This window comes from Grammomys surdaster, unplaced genomic scaffold (assembly GCF_004785775.1).
Source record: "Grammomys surdaster isolate TR1022 unplaced genomic scaffold, NIH_TR_1.0 188, whole genome shotgun sequence".
In the NCBI taxonomy this organism is placed as follows: domain Eukaryota; kingdom Metazoa; phylum Chordata; class Mammalia; order Rodentia; family Muridae; genus Grammomys; species Grammomys surdaster.
The window spans coordinates 4,934,593-4,955,516 of NW_021604633.1; the positions used below are offsets into that span (position 1 = coordinate 4,934,593).

A 20,924-nucleotide genomic window follows, 5' to 3' on the forward strand; every position below is an offset into this window, starting at 1 on the left:
GGGAGAGAGGGAGAGAGGGAGAGAGGGAGAGAGGGAGAGAGGGAGAGGGAGGGAGAAGGGCAGGGGGAGAGGGAGAGGGAGAGGGAGAGGGGGAGGGAGGAGAGAGACGGGGGGAGGACATGATACAGGGATCAAGTGAGGCACAGTCTTGGTGTAGGTCAAGAAGCCAAAACTGAGGAGGGAGGAGCAATGTGGACATCTGTGGGAGCAGCCCAGGTAAGGAAACCACTAGCATGGGCATGGGTGGGGGGAGGGATAAGTTGTTCTGAAAATTTTTCAGGAGGAATGAGAGGTAGGACTTCAAGGTGAACACACAGTTCCAGTCTAGTTCCTAGTGTCTGGGTGTATGGTAGGTCACTGCTATCTCCTTCACATCATCAATATCTCTTGGTGCTGTACGGAACTTTCATGCATCAGGGAAGGGATATATGAGAGAAGGGCTCAGATATTTAAGACAGAGACACTGTGTTCCCTCTCACAATGCAGAGCTGAGGGCCTGGGGTGTATAGTAGCCAGGCAAGCTCCAAGTGATACTTGCAAGAGAATAGGAGAGAGGAGAAAAATGCAGGAAGGCTTTCTGCCAGTCTGAACTGGCTGGAGAGCCTCCATCCTCTAGGAAAGCTTGGCTAGATCTGGGCAGGAGCAGGAACAGCCAGGAATATGCACACAACAGCCTATACCTTCAGGGGAAGAATACAGAAATAGAGGAGGAGGCCAGGTAGGCTTCATAACATCTGGAGCCTACTTTCCATGTGTAAATGAAGGCAGTTTCTCCATCCCAGGAGTCAACTAACTGCAGGTTATCTGTGTTCATCCCAGGATTCAACTAACTGCAGGTTGCCTCTATTCTGAATGTGTTTGCATTTTTTCCAGTGATTTTTCCCAAAGCAATGCAGTAAAATACCATTTTTTGCAGCAGTTACATTGTTTTGTTTTTTAGGATTTGTTTTTATTCTTTATTATATGTGTGTCTATATGTTTTGGGGAGGGGGGTCCTATGCATGTATGAATGCAGATATCCATGGGGTCCAAACATAAGATTCTTTGGAACTGGAGTTACAGGTGGCTGTGAGCATCACAGAATAGGTACTGAGGACTGAACTCAGGTTGTCTGCAACAGTAGTATGAATGCCTAACTACTGAGCCATCTCTGTAGCCCATCATACACTCTCTGAAACGGCTGCCTTGTCCTGAGTAGGATAGATGACCTAGAGGAGATTTAAGAGGAAAGGCATAGCTCCATGGTAGAAAGCTTGCCATATGCTCAAGGCCCAAGGTTCAGTCCTCAGTACCATAGGAAAACAAGTGGGAACGAGGTTGGGGTGTCATATGTGAATACTCCAGCCTATTATAAAAGAAAACTGAGTATTTGTGAGTGTCCATGTCTGATTGGAGCTTTGAAAATAATCTCCTCAAATACTGAAGGATAAGTGTTTGCAAAATAAGTGTCCGATTTACTGTCACCTCAGTCTAGTTCTACAGGGAAACTCAGATAGTCTCCAAAATTAAAGTTTAAATTCACTCTAAAACCAAGTATTTTTGTAAGAGTGATGTTTTCTTTGAAGTAATTGCTCAGCCCTCCCTGACCTGGGGCTGGGCGGTAAGACCTCTGCAGTCTTTCTAGAGTGTTTGTTTGGCTTTCCCAGAACTGACAAAGCAGGCTCCCACTGAGACATTTACTTCTCTCTTCAAATGGCAGACTAGAAGGCGACAGGAGAGCAGATTTCAGGTGTCTTCAGCGCTTCTAAGGGTTTTTCGATCCACAGTAGTGAGGGTTATGGTGGAAGTGGTCTGGGTTGTACTGTTTATGGTAGCAGTGGTTTTGGTTGTGTGATATTTGTAGTATTGTGCTGCTTGTAGCAGTGGCAGTAGTCATGGTTGTGTTGTCTGTTGCAGTGTGGGGATTATTCTGGCTATGATCATGGTAGATGTAGAAATTGTGGTTATGATGGGCTTTGCCTCATTGTGGTTATTATACCTGCTGCCTACTGTCCATGTCGATACCTGAGCAGTCTCTGCAACAAGGTAACTCTCATTTAGCTGCTCTTCTCATGAATCAATGCCACTGGAGCTTGAAGAAGAAACTAGGAGTATGGGAACACTTTGCAAGAAACCAGATGTGCCACCAGATGGGACTGCACTGATTTCCAAAGGCCACCCAATGGACCAGTGTGCACTGGGAAGTTTCCCTCCATGGCTAGAGTGGACATATCAGAAACTTTGAAGGCAGCCCTTTCCAGCCCTAAGGGATCCAGCTCCCCCAAGCTTTATCCCCATAAGTCCTTCTATTCTTGTACTGTTGTCTGATGTGAGTACAGTTGTATTAAGGGCCACACTAACTTGAGCTCATCCTTTAGAGACCCTATTTCCAAATAATGCTCACCACTTGGAATATCAGGTCCCTCTATTTGGGGATCTAGCCATCCAGATACTAAGCCTTATCTGAGCCTTAACAAAGAAAGAGAAACAAAGGGAACTGCTCTTGCTGTCTGTGAGAGTTGTGGTTAGGGGTAGCCTGGGAGGACTCAGATGAAGACTTGACCAGAGAAAAGCTCTTGTTCCACAGATACTTGGAGCTGCTCTTGGGGCCTCTGGGTCTTGTTGATGTGTCCTCTGACACTCTGAACATCTCCCTCTGTGGTCAGCAACTATCCTACCTTGGATAAAGAGACTCTTTGAGGTCACTGAACCACCTGGACCCATGCAGGGCCATACTTAGTCCAAAGTGTACAGGTAGTACCCAGCTAAGTGCCTGAGTCACACCCCCTTAGAAAAGGGACCAGCTCTGTCAGATGGACACCTCAAGAGAGGAGATACACAAGTTCTTGGACCAGTATATGAAGTTACAGATACACATTGCCCAGAAGAAAGTTTTATGTATCACCTCTATTGAGAATCCTGGCTAAACTCCAACGACTGATATACATGCACTTGTCCTCACTGAATCTCTTGATACCACTAGCTTGACCGATTCTCATAGTGAACATGCAAAACACAGTACAATACAACCTAAATACAAAGAAAGAGAACACATCCCATCCACTGACACTGGCGCATGCAAAGGAGAGACAAGTTCAGGCTCAGCCTCCTGTTGAGCAGCTGAGCTGGGGATGTGGAAGTGAGAAATGGACAGAGAAGGAGAACAGAGAAGAGGAAAGCAAGAACACATGCTGACATTCTCCCATACCCATATGCCTCTGAGGGTGTTGAGGCAAAGGCCAGCTGTAACTGTACAAGGGCAGGTGGGCTCCTAAAGGCTGGGCCACATGCCTCCTGCACTCTGGCAAAGCAGCAGGGAATCTTGGGAACAAGTGCTCTACAGGCTGAAAACAGCTAAATCTCTACAGAAAGAAGGCCCAAGAGTTACAGTGGAGAGGCCCTACCTCCTTCTTGGCCTCAGATTCCAGCTGACCACTCCTATGAATCTGCAGTCTGCCAAGTCCAGTTCTCTGGAAAAGGAGGCTGGCTTCCCACTAAAGCCAGCAAGCAGCCAGGCAAGAAATGCTCATGGTCACTGGCACCTATGAGAGAGGTAACCAGAGCCAAGAACCACAGCCAGTTAAGCAGAGTGCTGCATTTCTTGACAGACGCTGAGCAAACCAACTCAGAAAGGAGAGGAGAAATAAAAACAAACAAACAAACCACACAAAAACCAGGAATACCATGGAAACAGAAAACTCCTGTCAAGCTTATCATTTGTCATCAGGCAGGAAAGGATGAAAGTGGTATTAAAGTATATTACATTTATAACCCAAGGGGACAGAGGGTAGATTTATCTTTAAAACCTAAGTACAAAGGAAGGATTACATGTAAAGTTAAGATGCCAAATTGAAGGCATAAATTGTAAAGAGATAACAAAATGACATAACTATATTTCAGAAGAATGAATGGTCCCAGAGCATGGGTAACAAACTACTAAAGAGTTCCTGGGGGGAGGGACCAAAAACAACAGAGAACTGAGAAACTTGAAAGAAAGAATATTACCAAAGAAAGCAAGCAAGAAAAGTACACAGGGTGGAGATCCTGAGCACGTCAGGGGAAAGAAACCAGGAGATGAGGAAAGCACCGAATCATGCTTTCTCAGAGAAATGGTTCCTGTGGGAGATATGGATGGGACCCTGGCAAGAAAGGGGTTCCTCCACCTGTGGTGGGAAGCTTGGTACATCCATCCAGGCTACACTGACCCTAAGGCCTCAGGCTAATTTCTCTCCCTGGGAACCTGTCTCTTCTCAAAGTCTACCAGTGAACTTGTCCCTCACCTCTGCTGAAATCAACTGAGGTGGATAGGTCACTCCAGATATCCTCACAACAACACATAGTGTTAAGTTAAACAGTAAACAGTTGGGAATTGCAGCCTTTCCACACTGACACATAGAACTGACTATCACGTACAAAATCTAGGAAGAGGGAAGATAGGAGAGGAGGAGAGGGGAGGGGAGAACTTAGACGAGGAGGACAGATGGGAGGGGAGGGGAAGGGAGAGGAGAGGAGGGATCAAGAAGAGGAGGGAGAGGGGAGAGATGAAGGGAAAGAAAAAAAGGAGAGGATTAATGGGTGAGGAGGGAAGGAGATGTGGAGGGAGGGGAGGGGAGGGAAGGGAAGGGAAGAGGAGAGGACAGGACAGGACAGAAGAGGACAGGAGAGGACTCAGAAACATGCTGGGAAATTAGAAACAGTGGCATGTCTGCTTCTCAAGCCTTTGGGTGACATTCTCTCCTATACCCACTGTCTCCCCAGACCCCGACCTGCTCCCCGACCCAGCAGCCACTGCTCTCTAGGCTTCTTCCATAGTCCTTGCCAGGTGCTCTCCATGATAGTGGCAACAATACAAGGTTTGGAGCACAGCAGATGAGTCTGGTCTCCAGCCATCAGCCTCTGCCTGTCTCTATGGCTACATCTGTCACTCTAACACTGGCCATACTCAAACTCGAGGCTACCAAGCTCCACCTCGTCCATACCTGCCCTTACACCGCAGCTAAATACTCAAAGGACAGTATCTGCCAGATTTTCCATTTCTGTTTGGACAAAGGTGTTAGATCCCAAGTTAGGGAGGGAGTGGTCAACCCAGTCTGGACTCCAGATTATCTAAGAAACCTGCCAGAATCATCTGTTACTCAGGGAAAGTTCAAACAACCACAGAAGACAGAGGACTCAAACTGGTGCTTGGCACCTGCTGTAGCGCAGCATCTTGGAGGGACCTGTCAACCACTACTGCTGCTATCTGTAGAGCCACCTTTTGTCCAGCAAGTGCTCTGGAACTGCTACTCGATCTGCTACTGTCGAATGAACAGGTGGAGATATGAAATTCAATGACCAGACAAGGACCTCTTTTATCTTATTACTGAGCCTCTCTGTAGCCCAGGCTGATCTTGAATCGGATGGAGATCTGCCTGCCTCATGTGTGACCATACCCAACTCCTAGCAAGGTTCTAGACATTCTCATAGTGTTTCTGAGATCACTGCTGCTCAGTAACTCCTCCAATGACCTCTTTGGTGAGCACCCCTCTCTTTAATGTCCCCAAGTTTTTGGAGGAGTGTTTGTTTAAGAGACTGAGGAGGCTGGCAGGGTTTCCATCGATTGAAAAAGCTAAGCCACTTAGGGAGAAAGAACTTGAGTATGGGTGGTTGGTCACACAGCAAATTCCAAGTACAGACCATACAAAATGGTAAAGGCTCCTGGAAGAGAAATGTCTCACATAGACAATGGATGCTGCCTCCCATTTCTGGAAGCCTCTAGAAGTCTGAATCCAGGAGAGCCTGGTTTTGCTGAGCAGACCCCTAGTGAACTCATTGTATGCTTCCTTGGGCTTTCTTCCTGATCACATTTTTGCTCCTCATGCTCATGCCCTGCCCACTTTGATCTCACACACCCTTGGGAGTTTAGTTATCTATGTGCAGCTGAAGGTTCTCCAGGAAACCCCTGTCCTGATAAAGACTGGGGACCCTCCCTCCTCCTTGTGCAGCCACTGAACTCCTTGTTGTATCTTTAAATGATGCCTGGTGCCAGATGTCTGGGACCTCAGACAAGGAGGAATAGGGGGGAATGGGTCTTAATACTGAAACTACAAGTTAAAGCTCCAAAGCCACCTATCTTTATTAGAAAGACAAACTGGGCTCCTTTGCTTGGAACTCTCTGTGGCAGGGAAGCTGGCTGTGGTGGGTCAGTCTGACCCACTGCCAGGCAAAGAGGAGACTGCAAGTAACCAGCAGATGGCAGTATGTCTACGAGGAATCCGACACTACCCAGAGGTCTGAGCGAAGCTCAGGGCTCAATTCCAAGTTTGACCCATGAGGAGATGTCCTCATGGGATTGGAATGGCAGGAACTGAATGAGATATTTGAGCAGGATGCAGCATTCTTTGATTCTGCTGTTTCCTGATACAGTTTCCCAAACTCCCACCCAGGCCTCACCTCCTTATGTAACACTGTTATTTACCCTTCCCGTCAGGTAGATTTATTCACTGAAGACAGAAGCAACATAAAACTGCTATTTCTAGGACTTCAGTTCAGTGTGAGATGGCATTTTTATTTGCCTTTTATTTCCTCTTACAAATGTAAAAAGGAAGATTTTTGGAATTCTGGGCAGTGAATACCTGAAGGCTAGACTGAAGCAGCATAGGCCAGAATGCATCTGGCTTTCTCCTGAGGACTGCAAAGAAAGAAGGCCTGCCTTGCATTAAGAAGTCGGGAGCTCTACTTCAGGAGTCCTTGAACCAGGTTCTGGTAGAGCAGAGCTACTGGGAAGCACTTAATATCTGTTGTGGTAAAACAATGTAGGTCAGCCCAGAGAACTCACCAGAAAGAGGTTCTGTAATCTTCATTGTAGAGAAAACAGAAGAAACTACAGATATTCTCATGCACAGGATATGTGTGGAATGCACATCAGGTCCCATGAAAGCTGAATCTTAAGGGGGAAATGTCATCTGGTGTCATTTTTCTCCATCATTTACTACATGCAATTTTACCAAAGTTTGCAAAAGCACTCCTGAAATTCCTAGTGTGGTGTGCTCTTGGTCCAGAAACAGCCTGAGATGCACAGGTATGATGTCTGGGCATATGATCCCTGAGCTGCAGGTATTCTTGAGTTAGGAGGAGCAACCTGAGCAGGGTGGAGACTGTGCCAGAAGCTTCCTGAAATATATGCTTCTATTTAATAGATAATTAGGTGGTAAAAGTTGAGTGGTCAGTACAGAGTGCTGAGGCAGAAATATAAAACCCAAGAGCATCATGGGTAAATGTAGAAATGCAGAGAGGAATCACCAGTGTGCAGACTTTAAGCTGACAATGTTAGAAATGATATTTAGAAACCACTGGTCTTGAGCTAAAGAAATGACCTTGGGCCCCAGGACAGCACAGGATGTGTGTGGTTTGTTGGATTCAGCCCAAGTAAAGACCCTGAAGTTCCATTAAGGGACGTACACACATGGGCCCCAGGGATAGAGACTGAATAACACCATGTGACTTAGGATCCATCCTGAGGCAGCAGCCTGGGTACAAAGTAAGGAAGGGAGGCAGGCTCTGGAGCCCAGTCTTCCACATTCCGAAACTCTCTGTTCAACTTCCTGGCCTCTGAAATCTGCTGCAAGAATGGCCAGAGGCTTGCCTGGGAGAAGATAGTAACAGCAGTAATTTGGGAGATGCATGCTCTGTAGGACTGGGCCAGACCTGAGGCTGGAGCAACATGCTATTCTGGAAAGCACAGTCCTGGGAATGTCTGCAGGAGTGACTAGCTCTTCATGCCCACAATCATGCCCAACTTTCCCTGGAAATGGAGATGGGTGCAGGTATACCCTCTTTGGAAAACATCAGCCCAGAAGCTCCCATTTCAGGCACCTGACTAGCACAGACAACTGCAGCAATGTGCAGAAGTTACTACAGTCATTAACATACCCAATCCTAATTTGACCTTAACTCTTCTTTCACGGGTAAACTAGTCCAGATCTACACAACACATGCCCCCTGGTGGATCCTAGCCTACAGCTAACAGAGATCCTACAGACCATACTATGGCAGAGCACTCTTGTCCCTGGGATGCTATACATATTAGCATTGACACACTCCAAGCATTAAATGTATGTTGTGGGCAAAGTTGTAAACAACACCTCACCCCAGAAAATCTGGTCACATCTGAGCTCAGCACTTATGATTATATACATAAATGATGCTGATTATGTGAATGTGAACGAGAAGCTACTACAGAGGATGACTGTAGGAGATTTCTATTATTTCAAAGTGAGATCCTTCTAATTGTCCAAAGAAAATCTGACAGTAAAAAAGTCGTGGCATCCCATGACAATAGCCTCACCATCTCATGTCTGCACAAGCAGACAGTGATACCCTTGCTTGTACATAGCACCTTGTGTTGCACTTATCAAAGCCTATAAAGGAGCTATGGGAATAGGACTGTGTCTGTTCCATGTGAAACACCAGCAGCAGCAGCAGGTAAGGCTGTGTGAAGGTGGCTTTTCAGGAGCAAAACATGCCGAAAGCAGTCTTCTGCCTTCATACCTCCTGGTAGCTGCAGACAGGCTCCCTAGAGGGAGAACTCTGGGCAATGGACTTAGTCTGGGTTTATTTCCAGGGGGAGAGAAGTGTGCTTTGTTTTGTTTCCTGAGAGGTCTCATAATAGCCACAGCTGGCCTTGAACTCTTTTTGTAACTGAGACTTTCCTTGAATTCCTAATTTTTCTGCATCTACTACCCAAGGGCCAGGGTCATAGGCATGTTCCAATGTACCCATGCCCACATGGGAAGGCTTTACTCCAGGGGAGTCAAGGCTGTGGAAGTGAGAATTGCTCACACCTGGGTAAAACGAGGGTGCAGAGAAAGGAATGCTAGCATTCAGCTTGTTTCCTCCTTTTAAAACCCTTTTAAATTAGTCTAGAATCCTGGTATATAGAATGGTATTACCCACATCTAGAATGGCTCTTCTCTCCTCAGTAAAAACTCTGAGGGGATAACCTCAAAGATACAAGCAGGCAGTTCCAAAGCTAGCGATGGTGATGATGCAGAAGCACATTACCTTTCATCGGGAACAACCTGAAAACCTGGCTGAGTAGCGGGTCTGCTTTCAGAGATAACGGTGACATTATTGTTGTTGACTTTATACGTCTTCATCCCAAACAGTTGGTGGGAGGCTGATGTGAAGGGGATCATGGTGACCAAATCTGGGTGGAACATTCTTATTCTACTTTGTTTCATTGTGCTTGAAATCAGGTTGAACCTAGTTGTTGTATAAGTTTGATGCTATCCATAAGAAGCAAGTTTTTAAGGAATATAGTCACTCCATAAAAGCTGCACTAGCTCTGTGACTTACACCAGGAAGAGCATGAGTCCCCTTGCCTCATATACCTGCTCTGGAGACCCCACTCCAGAGACCACACTAATTATACACCCATGATCAGCCCATGAGCATGCTTATGTACACATAGACCATGTTACCATGTCACATGTTACTTGTATGTATGTGCTGGCACATAGCACCACGGATCTGATTTTCTCAAGCTCTCTGTGATACCAGTTGAACTGATAAACACTCTGAGATACTTCACCTGTCACTGCAGGGCTTGGGCTCTCTTGAAGCCCATGGCTAACAGCCTTCTCTTATCAACAGCTTGTCAGGATGTCCAAGAGCCACATCAGCAATGAAGAAAGCAAAGCTGTCTGGAGAACAGATGTTGACTATCAAGCAGCGAGCCAGCAACGGTAACTACACCCTGGAGTCCCCAGCACTCCTGCTGGTCAGAGAGACCAGCAATGGTAACAACATGAATGAATGATCATTCATGTTGGTTAGAGAGGTGGGATGTCACTGTATGCCAGTTCTGTATCAGTGACTTAGCCCAGTGTTCTAAGACCACAGAAGCAGAGCTTATTAGGCCCCACCCATATCCCATGTCCCATGTCTCATGTCCCAGGATCTGCAACACTGCGTCAACCTGCTCACTAACAACCATGGTACTCTCTTTCTTCCTCTATTTGGTCCCCCATTCCTAAGCTATAATCTAGGAGCAGCTTTAGAACACTGAGGACAAAAGGCAAGGATAGCAGCCTCCTTCCTGTCTTCTCTGTCTCAGCATGTTCAATAATGGAGTATCTTGAATTGATCTTTAACGTTTGTCCAGTTCAAGAGTCCCCATTGCTAGTGACTGGTTAGTATGTGTATACAAAGTTTACCAAGGGAATTCAGAGGTCCTGGAAGGATTTTGTACGCAACAGCTAAGCCATACTAACCCACAGGTACTAGTCACACTCCACAGTCTATCCTTATGACTCTTGGATCTCATTTACATAGTTCAGACAGTAACTAAAATTCATTTGCAAGCACAGAGGCAATGCTGTGGCACCTTTGGAGTTGTCTATTCTCAAGTGCAGAGAGAAGCAGTAGCTAAGTGCCAATGGTGGTTCCAGCCAAGACGAAGGGATATTCTGCCCTATTCTCTTAGGTCTCAAACTGTAAATGAGTTTCTCCTCAGGTAATAGCTACATGCTTTCTTTGTATATTTGCTAGTGATTTTCTGTGGGAACAGGTTCCCAGCATAGAGATGAAGCACTGTCTAGTGTCTCTGAGAGCTTGAAACTATGGTGTCCCTTGCAGAAGACATGATTATATGGGGAGGCCTTCTTCAGGGAACATTAAGGTACTTCAGGATGTGGGTTTGGTTTTGGCCCATGGACTAAGGAGTTGTTATTCAAGAACACATAGAACAGGGCTAGGGAGATAGCTCAATGGATCAGACACTGCTCTTCAAGCATGAGGACGTATATTTGGATCCCCAGGACCGACTGGAGAAACGCCAGTTATGGCAGCATGATCCTGTTACACTAGAGCTGTGGGTTTAATTAAGAAGAAACACATAGAACATGTCAATTATTGAGGGCCTGACCAAAACCAGATGTCAGAGGCTGGCAGTACCTCCTATATCTCACCAATACCCATGGCTCAGCATTCGCTCAAGCTAGTTCCAGCAACCAGTAAGCAGAATCTATGAGTAAGATTAGTGGAGTGGTAGCGGCATCCCTACCAAGAAGTTCTACCTATACTCTCAGCACACAAAACCCAGAATCATCCTGAAGCCAGAAAGGTAGATTCGCAGGTCTCCTTTGCATACCACATCCTAAATCAGTGTTGTGGGTGCACTACAAGTGTAGTGGCCATGGCTGAGAGATCCTCAGATTAAACTGCTACATCATAATAGCTTCCCAGTTCAGATCCCAGTCCTGAAGTTATAACTGGTTAGTGGCCCTCTCCTTTAACCCCAGCTGAAGGTCAACTGCAGTATGCAGGTACATGGACTCTAGTCATGCCCTTTCTGTCTGTCATGTTATTTAATATATTAAAGATAGTATAGTGCCTGCAGAAGCCTTTTCTCTGCCAGGGACAGGTATAAATGCTAACATGTGGCCCATCAGTCTCCAGAGACTTACCCATATGTATGATGAAAGCTTAGGGACTTGAGGCACTACATCTCCAGTGTCCTAGAGATGTAGAGATCAACTAGAGTCTCTTGATTCCCAGAAGGCCTTGGGCTCATCTGCATGCTTTCTCCTTAGAGCCTTAAACAGTCACCATAAAGAGCTTGCTTTGAAATACGTCCAGACAATACCACCACCATCTTGCCCACTAAGAAGCCAAGTTTCTTGACATAAAGAAGATAGGCACTGAACTCAAAGCAGGCAGCAGACACTGACAGGGCAGCTACCATTGCATCCTACAGACCAGCCCTGAGGCCAAGACAAACACCTCTTGGTAGGTTTCTCTCAATCTGTACCCACTGGATACTCATTAGTGCAGGAGGTAGCTGCGAGACAAAGGTCAGTTCAAAGGAGGAGAGAATGAAGATGCTTCAGGGATAAATATGCATGTCCTAGGGGAGGGACAACTCACACTGGACAGCCTATCTAGAGAGAATGGGCAGCAAGCTCTCAGCTTCAGTCTTCCAGCCCTCAATCAGCTGCTTTGGGTTTTACCCTCTATCTTACAGAAACACATTTTTGTTTTGTTTTGTTTTGTTTTCTACACACTAAAAGCAGTTCTTAAGGCTCAGCCACCACAGACCTGTCTCTCTTCTCTGCTAGAACTCTTGGCCCAATCATATCTCTCTTCAGCCAGGCTTCATAGTGTTTGCAGGTATCTCTGGCCTCCATCTGGGCCCATTTGTCTGCAAAGCTTAAAAACAGATTCTGCAAGGCCTGGCCTACTGCATTTTTACCCATTGGTCTGCAGAAGGATCCCTCACTATGGAATGTGGCCAGTGCTACCCACAAGCCCAGGAATGTCATGTTCGAGGATAATGGCCTTTGTACTTCATGTGTCCTCAACTATGTAAAACCAAATAGCCCCAAATAAGAGAATTCTCGTTGTAATGTTATTGATGATATAAAGTTGTCAGCAGCAGAACACAGCAGAGCAGATGTTAAAAATACCCTTTGTAAACACAGGTAGTTAGCCACATACCTGGGTTTGCCAGGGCTGGCCTTGGGAGCGACTTAGGCTCTTGCATAGTGGCAGTTGCAGGCCCAGACTGCTCAGCCCAAGAAAGTCAGGTTTACGTTCTTCCCAACTTCTGAAAAAGTCTGAAGTCAGCTTCTGTTAGAACTCATTGTGGAAGCCTGACGTGCTCATCATGACAGGACAAGAAATGAGCATGGGAGGATGCTAAGTGCAAGAAGTGGAGAAGAGTAAAACCTGGCAAATCAAGAGTCAGAAAAGGAAATTCTGTCCAGAGTCAAAGGACCAAATCCTGAGGTTCAGGGCATTCAGCCTAGAGCTCTGACCTGTCAGTACCAGGGCTCTTTCTACAAGATCTTTGTTTTGTCTAGATGCCTTGGTTATAAGGCAGGCAGAGGTGGGGAGATAAAGACATACAAGCTATGACTCTTTATAAATTTAATGATACATTTCCCAAGAAAATTCAACTCCAAATGGAAAACACAGTATTTCTACTGCAGTGTTTTCAGGCACTGTGGCCCTAACATAGTGATTTTGCCATTACAGGTATAGAAAATGATGAAGAAATCAAGCAGTTAGATGAAGAGATCAAGGAGCTTAATGAGTCCAATTCCCAGATGGAGGCTGACATGATCAAACTCAGAACTCAGGTAACAGTTTGTGAAGCCGCAATTCTCGCTCCAATGTGGATCCCTGCTTCTTGTTCCTCTGCGGTTGCTGCTCCTGATGTTGTCCCCATGTGCCTAAGCTACCATAGAACTCCTGTGAGCCTGCTGTACCTGCTTTGAGGGCATGGGGCTTACAGGCATATGGCAGCACGCCTGGCTCCAGTTCTAGCTCTAGTGAGAAGCTTGTCATTCCAGTTCTCACATAGAGTCTCAAATCTCATACCAATGTGAAGCTGGTGTTCTAATCCTATGATGATGCCTCAGTTCTAGTATTAGCAATTCAGCCTCAATTCTGGGTCTATTGCGGAGCCTCTATTCTGGTTTTAGTAAGAAGCCTCTTCTCTGTTCTAGTTGTAATGAGTATTGTTGCTTAGAGAGGGACTAAAAGCAGCTCCTGGGAGAAGCGTGGTTTCCTTGTTTTCCATTTCTCCCCATTTGTTCCCCCCAGTGGGTGACTTCGCCTTCTACAGAATCATTGCATGGCAATATTTGTTATAGCACAGTGGCTGTGGGTTGTCTACCTACCTATGTGTGTTTCTGTGTTCAACCAGACCATTTGCAAATAGCCATTCCCATAAGATCAACTGCTCTATGAAAGATGGAAGATGTGAGTCTTCTCTCAAGGTGTTTAGGCCCTGGTGTTATTTGAGAATTTTGCATCCATCTACAGTGGTAGTGGAAGCCCTAAGATTTCAGCGTAACATCACCTAATGCTTGGGTCTCCAAGCATGTGGGCTGATGGAAAGCTGATTTTGAATTTCAAGTTCTCAAGGTTTTGTGGCCAGCTGGGAAGGAGAGGGAAAAGCTTCTTGGAACACTCAGATGAGTGTCAACTAAGAGAGGAGCCCTTCATGACAATCACTGTGGCACTCACTGTGGCAAGTGTCACCATGGATATTAATGACACATATGACTTGCCATGTTCACTCAGCTCCTGGGTGAAGTACTCAAGGCCACTGTACTAATGTGTTAGGTTACACATTAACAGAGGACTTGAGGCAAACAGGACAAAGACAGGTTAAGGCTGAAGTCATTTCTGTCAGGATCGCACTGGAGAAAGTCACAGCCAGTGCCCAGGGCTATGGTTCTACCCAGGTGACTGGAGTTATGCTCAGGAAGAACCCAGACTTGACTTTGACAAAGAACTAGACAGTGAAGCCTAGAAAGTAAAAGTGGGGTACACACGAGCATTTCTGTGTCTCAAATACTTGCTAAGTAAAAACTACTTCCCCTGCCATTCTGATGCTGCCATCCACATTAGGCCATTTCTGCTGCTAACGCATGCTGTGCTATAGAAGAGCATGGCGTGAAGAAAGCAGGTCCAGTTTTACTCATGGTTCCGGAGATCCAAGACCTTTTCTAATTTTTATCACCCACACAGGCTGCATTGCTAACATCAATATTTAGATTAAGTTTTCACCCTCATCACTCTTCACAGTAGGTTTCAAATGTCAACATGTGAAGCCCAGGGATACTCAAATCCCACACAAACCATTGTACCTTCTCTAACCAGAGACCACTGGTGTGAAATATTCAATGTGTTCAGTTCCCTGTCCACTGTAAGAATTCAATCTGAGGAGCAAATTTCCCTGTTACCATATAACTGAGCAGGTGAGCCCACTGTTTGGTAATATACTTGAGCAGTGTTTCTGGTCAAGTTGGTACAACCAAGATGGCTCTTATGAGCCTGGAAATCTTAAATGTTTCTGTGTTTTGCAGCTCTATACAGAAAGGACTCTTAATAGGACTTCAGATAACTCTCTGGACAAGCAAAATGGCCAAAGACAATATACACTTCACCCCAATTCAGTTGTACTCAATGTAGTATAGGTATTGGGGCTCAGGGTATTCTGAGCACCCAGCTGGGCACTCCCAGACTTTGAGTCTCAATTCACCAAGTTAAATATGACAGATCTCATCCAGTCCAAATCAGTCCATCCACTGTATGTAAGTTTTGAGAGCTTATACAGTGACTCAAGCAGAGAGCTACAAAAGTGAGCTGAGCACATCTGGACCAAGGGAAACACAGAAATTGAATATATGCCTGATAAATAACAAGAAAGAGGAGACAAGACTCACAGAACAAGGCACGGGAGGAAAGTGATATGGATATAAGCTACCACTGGGTGGTTGTTCTGTGGCCAGGAGAAATGGAAGAGGCCATGGGTGATTGGAAGGGAACGTTCTAATACAGAAAATATAGGAGCAGAAGGGGGGGTTCAGATTAACCCTGAAAAGAACCTCTCCCCTTTGGTCACCAGTTGGGCTGAGCAGCTTTGCTGAGGAGGGAGAAGAGAAAGAGATGCTAGAACATGAAAGTGAATCATACTCTCAGAGAAGACTGCTAATGAGAAATTACCTGGCATCTGGCCCTGTCCTTTCTAGCTTTGCCTTGGCTAAGTTGGCAGGTGTCAGCCTGCAGCTGGTGTTCAGCTGCTGTGTTTCTGTGCTACTCATCAGATTGTGGTTTATTCTCTCTGTGATCTAAAACTCTCCGTATAACTCAGTCTTAATCTAAACCTTCAACACCTCTCTTGATCCCACTTCTATCTCATGTGGTGGTAGGCACAGAAGACCACATTGCTACAGAGCTTTCCCGAAGTCTTGTTCCCTCAGTGACCTCATACTGGCCATATGTCCCTGTCCTGTGCATCTTCTGCATGTGTCTGTGAAGTAAGCCACACTGACTTTGAATCTCAGCAGCTAGGAATCATAGAACAAATGAGCTGGCTTCTGGACCCTACAGCCTTTGTCATGACAGTTCTATTCCAGGTGAAAGTGGCACAAGACTCATAGCTGCTGCCGTATAGCTCTATGTGGTACTGTGCATGAGTTAAACAATGTGACTGCATCACAGGGTGATGTCATCCTTATGGATCTCCAGTAACAATTGAAAGAAGGAAAACAAAAAGAAACAGGCTCACGTGTCTCTCAAAACTGGGCCTTGAACTGTCTTTGATCTTTAGTAACTTCTGATAGAGGCCAGCCTAGAAAACATTTAGGCCTGGAGGCAGATGGAACCAGGCAGGCAGGCAGACATGAGACTTGCTCAGGAGTAAATCTGTGGTGTGTGCTTATCTTTTGAAGACCTTCATCTTGGTTTATCCTCATTAACCTTCTATCATGATCACAGAGGATCTGAGGGCCCCTAGAGTTCAGACCCATGCTACCTGAGAGTGTTCTTCCATGAGATCCAAAACAGGCACATTCTGATTGCAGCCTGGCTCTGAAGGTGGTACAGGCTCTCCACAGACCACTGCTGGGGACCAGAGCGTTTAGGAGCCTGAGGAGGAGGTAGAGATGTCCTCTGTATACTCTCCTGTAGCACTATGCCTGCAAGAATGGCCACACTGTGTTCAATGGCTTTGACACCTTCAGTGGAGTTAAATACTTTAGAAAAAAACAGATAACCTTGCTGCCAGTTTATGTACAGGCTCTTGTCCTAAGAAACAAGAAAACTATAAAAATTCAGAAAACTGCTAGGGAAGGCGGGGCTCCCCTGTGTAAGTGGACATCCAGGTTCACAGCACCTTAACACAGGCCTCAGGCGTTCAGATCTGAGTTCACAGGAACTGAATTGAGGGCCCAGTTGGAAGCTGGAAAGTCAGTTAGTTAGTCAAGAGGAAGGAAGCCAGGCTGTGAGACTTAGAGGGTCCCACAATTTTATATCTGTGTGTCCACCCTTTAAATGTCCCACTCACTATTCTGAGTGGTCTAGGCACCCTTCTAAACGGCCCAGGCCCATGTGAATGGCCTGGGACTGGCTGGGTTCACACCTGGAGACTGAAATTTCTAAGCCACACTTGCAGCTTGAACTGCCTTTCTGTATGGGACTTGCACTAGACTTTTCTGCAATCCCCGTAGTTTCCTCAACTGCTTATGTGGCATTGACACGTGAGATTTTTTTTTTTTTTGTCTTGAAAACAGGGTAGCTCAAGTCTCTATAGCTTCTTCTTGGATGGTGGGTGCTCCACACAGCTCCTGGAAATGACAGGGTGTCTTTGGCTAGAAAGACCCTTTAGCTACCTTTAGACACATGAGTGGGAAATGCAGGTTAGAGGGAAAATTTATCTGAAATAGCCCTATGAGTGCTGGAAGCCACAGTATCCATTTAAGAGGAGAGGAATAGAGAGATGGAGAGGGGCCTGTCATGGGCTTCTGAAACCTCAAACCTTAGCCCCCAGTGACACACTTCCTCTAACAAGACCACACCTCCTAATCCTTCTCAAGCAGTGCCACTCCCTGGTGACTTCAAATCTGTGAGGCTATGGGGGCTGTTCTTGTTCAAACCACCACAGGTGGAAACATTAATTTGACAGAAAAAAATGCTAGAATGTTGACCAGGATGTACAGGGGAGGAAACCATATGGCATCAAGAGGTTCCCCCAGTAGGACAAAAGAAACATGTTCATTCCATGGAGAAGCCCCACTAACATTGCTGCCCAACTCAGTATCTCTTAGAATTTCACAGGCCCTGACTATAGATGAGACGTGAGAGCCTAAAACTTAAACCAAGTGCAGTTAAAGAATAACAAGAAAATAAGGAAAGTTGAGAGTAATGGAAAGAGGGATAGAGACACTCAGGAGAGAGGAATTCAGTGTAGGGGTCACATGGCAAGTCTTCAGCTCTCCTGGACTTCTTAGAACAGTGTTTCTTACCCTGTGAGTTGAGACTCTTTTGGAGATCAAATTACCCTTTTACAGGGTTGCCTAAGACCTTCAGAAAACACAGATATTTACATGATGATTCATAATAGTACTAAAATTACAGTTATGAAGTAGCCACAGGAATAATTTTATTTGGGTCATCACAAGCTGAAGAACTGTATTACAGGGTCACAGCATTAGGGAAGTTGAGAACCACTGTCTTAGGAAAAGGAAGCCAAACCAAGAGACCAGTCAGACCTCTACCTGCATACATTTACTAGTTATCTACAGGGACAGAGCACCCGTCAGAGCAGACAATAACACCACAAAGAGAAATTAACATCATTAATTCTAAAGAACTAACATCATTCCCTACAGGACACAGGGACAGAGCGGGCAGATGAGAGTATCCAGACCTGAGAGCATTCAGTGAAGGGAGAGAAAGCAGTCAGTCAGTAGGGATACCTCCATGGTCGCTGTTCCTAGCACTATGTGCTCAAATGTAAAGAATCAAAGACACAAATTCAAGTCCCCACGGTGCAGCCTCTGCTTGAGCAGAAAGCTTCTGTCCTGTCCCCTCAGCCAGTGTGCATGCTCCCAACAGCCAGCCTCCTGTTACATGTCACCCAAATGTGTGATTTCAGATCACCACAATGGAGAGCAACCTGAAGACGATCGAGGAGGAGAACAAAGTCATTGAGCAGCAGAATGAGTCGCTCCTGCACGAGTTGGCCAACCTGAGCCAGTCCCTGATCCACAGCCTCGCCAACATCCAGCTGCCTCACATGGTAAGTGACTAGGCATAGGTGAGCATCTCGGAGCCTCCGCAGTCCACTTCACTGAGTAGTTGTCTGTGCCATTGTCTGTGGTCCTTCAGCTTTTGGTTGTTTTTGGTCACCACCCTGAAACCATACCGTTAACCACTAGCAACATTGGTGGGGCTGATCGCATAACGTTAAGTGTGCTCTGAGTAGGCCTGTTAAGTATTATGGAAACAGTGGCTCTATGCTATGATACTGTTTTATGCTTTTGTGAATATACTATTCAGAAAATAAAAGTTGTATATGAACTACTATTTAATATCTCGTAGGATCCAATCAATGAACAAAATTTTGATGCTTACGTGACTACTTTGACGGAAATGTATACAAATCAAGATCGTTATCAGAGTCCAGAAAATAAAGCCCTACTGGAAAATATAAAGCAGGCTGTGAGAGGAATTCAGGTCTGAACAGCTGCTCTAGTGATGACTCATGCTTTAAAAGGATGCCTCTTGTTTCTTGCTGCTGTAACTTACCAGAAAGTGTTATATATTGATTTCTGTCGGAACAGTGTTATGCTACAAGACTTCATAATGGTTTTGTGTGCTCTCGAGATAGTACCTGCAGACTAGTTTTGGATACATTCACATTTTGTACGTTTTCATATAAGCTGACATAGTGTGATTTACCATGTAATGTTTATAGCTGCTGCTGTCTGCACATTTGGGGGTCTCTATATATTTCTGAAGAGGTAAGCTGATGAAAATAAATAGAGTGTAAATTCTTTTTAATGCTTTAGTGATTAAATGTTTTAGTATTTTGAACTGAAATGGACAAAAAGAAAAAGGAAAAAAAAAGCAGGTTTGAATGATCACTTTGTGGCCTCCTGGCCACTCTTAGACATTATCATTTTGCCTCAGGTTGGAGGACTTTGTGGAATTTAAGAAATACATTTTGTGTGCATATTGTTTCATAGCAAGAATTGGTTGCAAAAAAATGCTTTATTTTTGAACAATGCTTGGAAATATTATGTGACTTTTTTGTTTGTTTGTTTTAGGAGGATGGTGTATGGTGGGGGCAATAAATGAGGTTTTTTGCATTCCAAGGAAATGGCATATGGATTAACTGTAAGAAATGAAATAAGTAATTTATTGTAAGACAACATCAAGCCATGGAAACTTGGCAGAAGATTCAAAGCAGCTTAAACAGCACTTTTAATTAACTCCTAAACATTACATGGTGGGACTGTGGAGACTCGTGACAGGAGCTTGTCAGAGGTGGACAACACGAAGATTTCCTTTGCGTTTTCAGTAACCTTTGGAGCACACTTCTCTTATTTCTCCTAGAGCCCCGTGCCCCTCTGAACTGTTACCACAATCTAGCTTACCTAGCAGAAGTTGATTGTTTTTTCAATTTGAGCAAACAGGTAATTTAAGCATTTATCTCCCCCTTTCACTTTCAAAAAGCATCACCATTGGTTATTCTTGTTTCACATCTGAGGATGAAGGCTAACGGCTGTGCTTACCCCGGTTACTGGATGGGATTTTCTGCTGGGAGGGTGGGAAAGCAGCTCTACCGTCCCCTTCCCCTCCCTGCCCCAACTCTTGACTTTGAATAAGCCTTGGTCCTATCCAGAACACGCTGGACACCAAGGCCAAGGACGTTCACGTTCTGCCCTCGCTGGGTCCAGCTGACTCTAGCGTCTGCACAGCCTTGTATGACTCATGGTGACCTAACCTGAGAAAGAGTGCAATCAGATGTTAAAGTAACTAAATAGACTGCGGCACTTTTTTGCTTTAAACTAGATCATCTTAGATTTGTCGATACCTTTGAAATTTGATGGTTTCCTCCCAAATGACTGCACTATATGTATGCATACGGCCACTTTTGATTGCTGCGCCCCTTCTGAGTAGTCTTTGACAATGTGTTGTGTTCCCCGATGTCGACTTGATTTCCTTTCAGTAGCATCTCTCTCTTCCATGTCTTGATGTTATGCAGGAAGTACAAAAGTACTTTAAAATTTTGTTATGAAATAAAAAAAAATGATGGGTTTTGTAAAAATAATAAAAAAATATTTTTAGCAGAACAGGACTTACAGGGTCATTGTCCCCACAATGTGCCAGTCGGCTCTTTGCACTCGCCTTGTCCTATATATCCGTACGGAGGTGTGCAATCCTGTGTCAGTCGCCTTGTGACACTGAAGTGGATGAGTTATAGAGGAGGCCCTCGAGGCTGACCCAATACGGTTACTAAGGGAGACTACAGGGATCTCACGACAAATATTCTGATACAATACTCAACCTCGGTATATATATATATGTATAAATATAAGAATATCCCAGCGGCACTTTATACTGTTCACTGTACAAAAGCTTACAGTTTTCCACAAGGACTTTAA

General features: G+C 45.2%; 1 protein-coding gene across 1 annotated transcript in view; it reads left to right on the plus strand.

Moving 5' to 3' along the window:
• Myt1l (myelin transcription factor 1 like) overlaps window positions 1-18,996 on the plus strand; it is a 132,901-nt gene extending 113,905 nt beyond the window's left edge. Inside the window, exons 16-19 of the mRNA XM_028768803.1 lie at window positions 9,613-9,704; window positions 12,997-13,100; window positions 18,410-18,553; window positions 18,856-18,996. Coding sequence (XP_028624636.1) covers window positions 9,613-9,704; window positions 12,997-13,100; window positions 18,410-18,553; window positions 18,856-18,996 — 481 coding nt within the window. The remainder of the gene's footprint in view (window positions 1-9,612; window positions 9,705-12,996; window positions 13,101-18,409; window positions 18,554-18,855) is intronic.
• The last annotated feature ends 1,928 nt before the right edge of the window (window positions 18,997-20,924 follow it).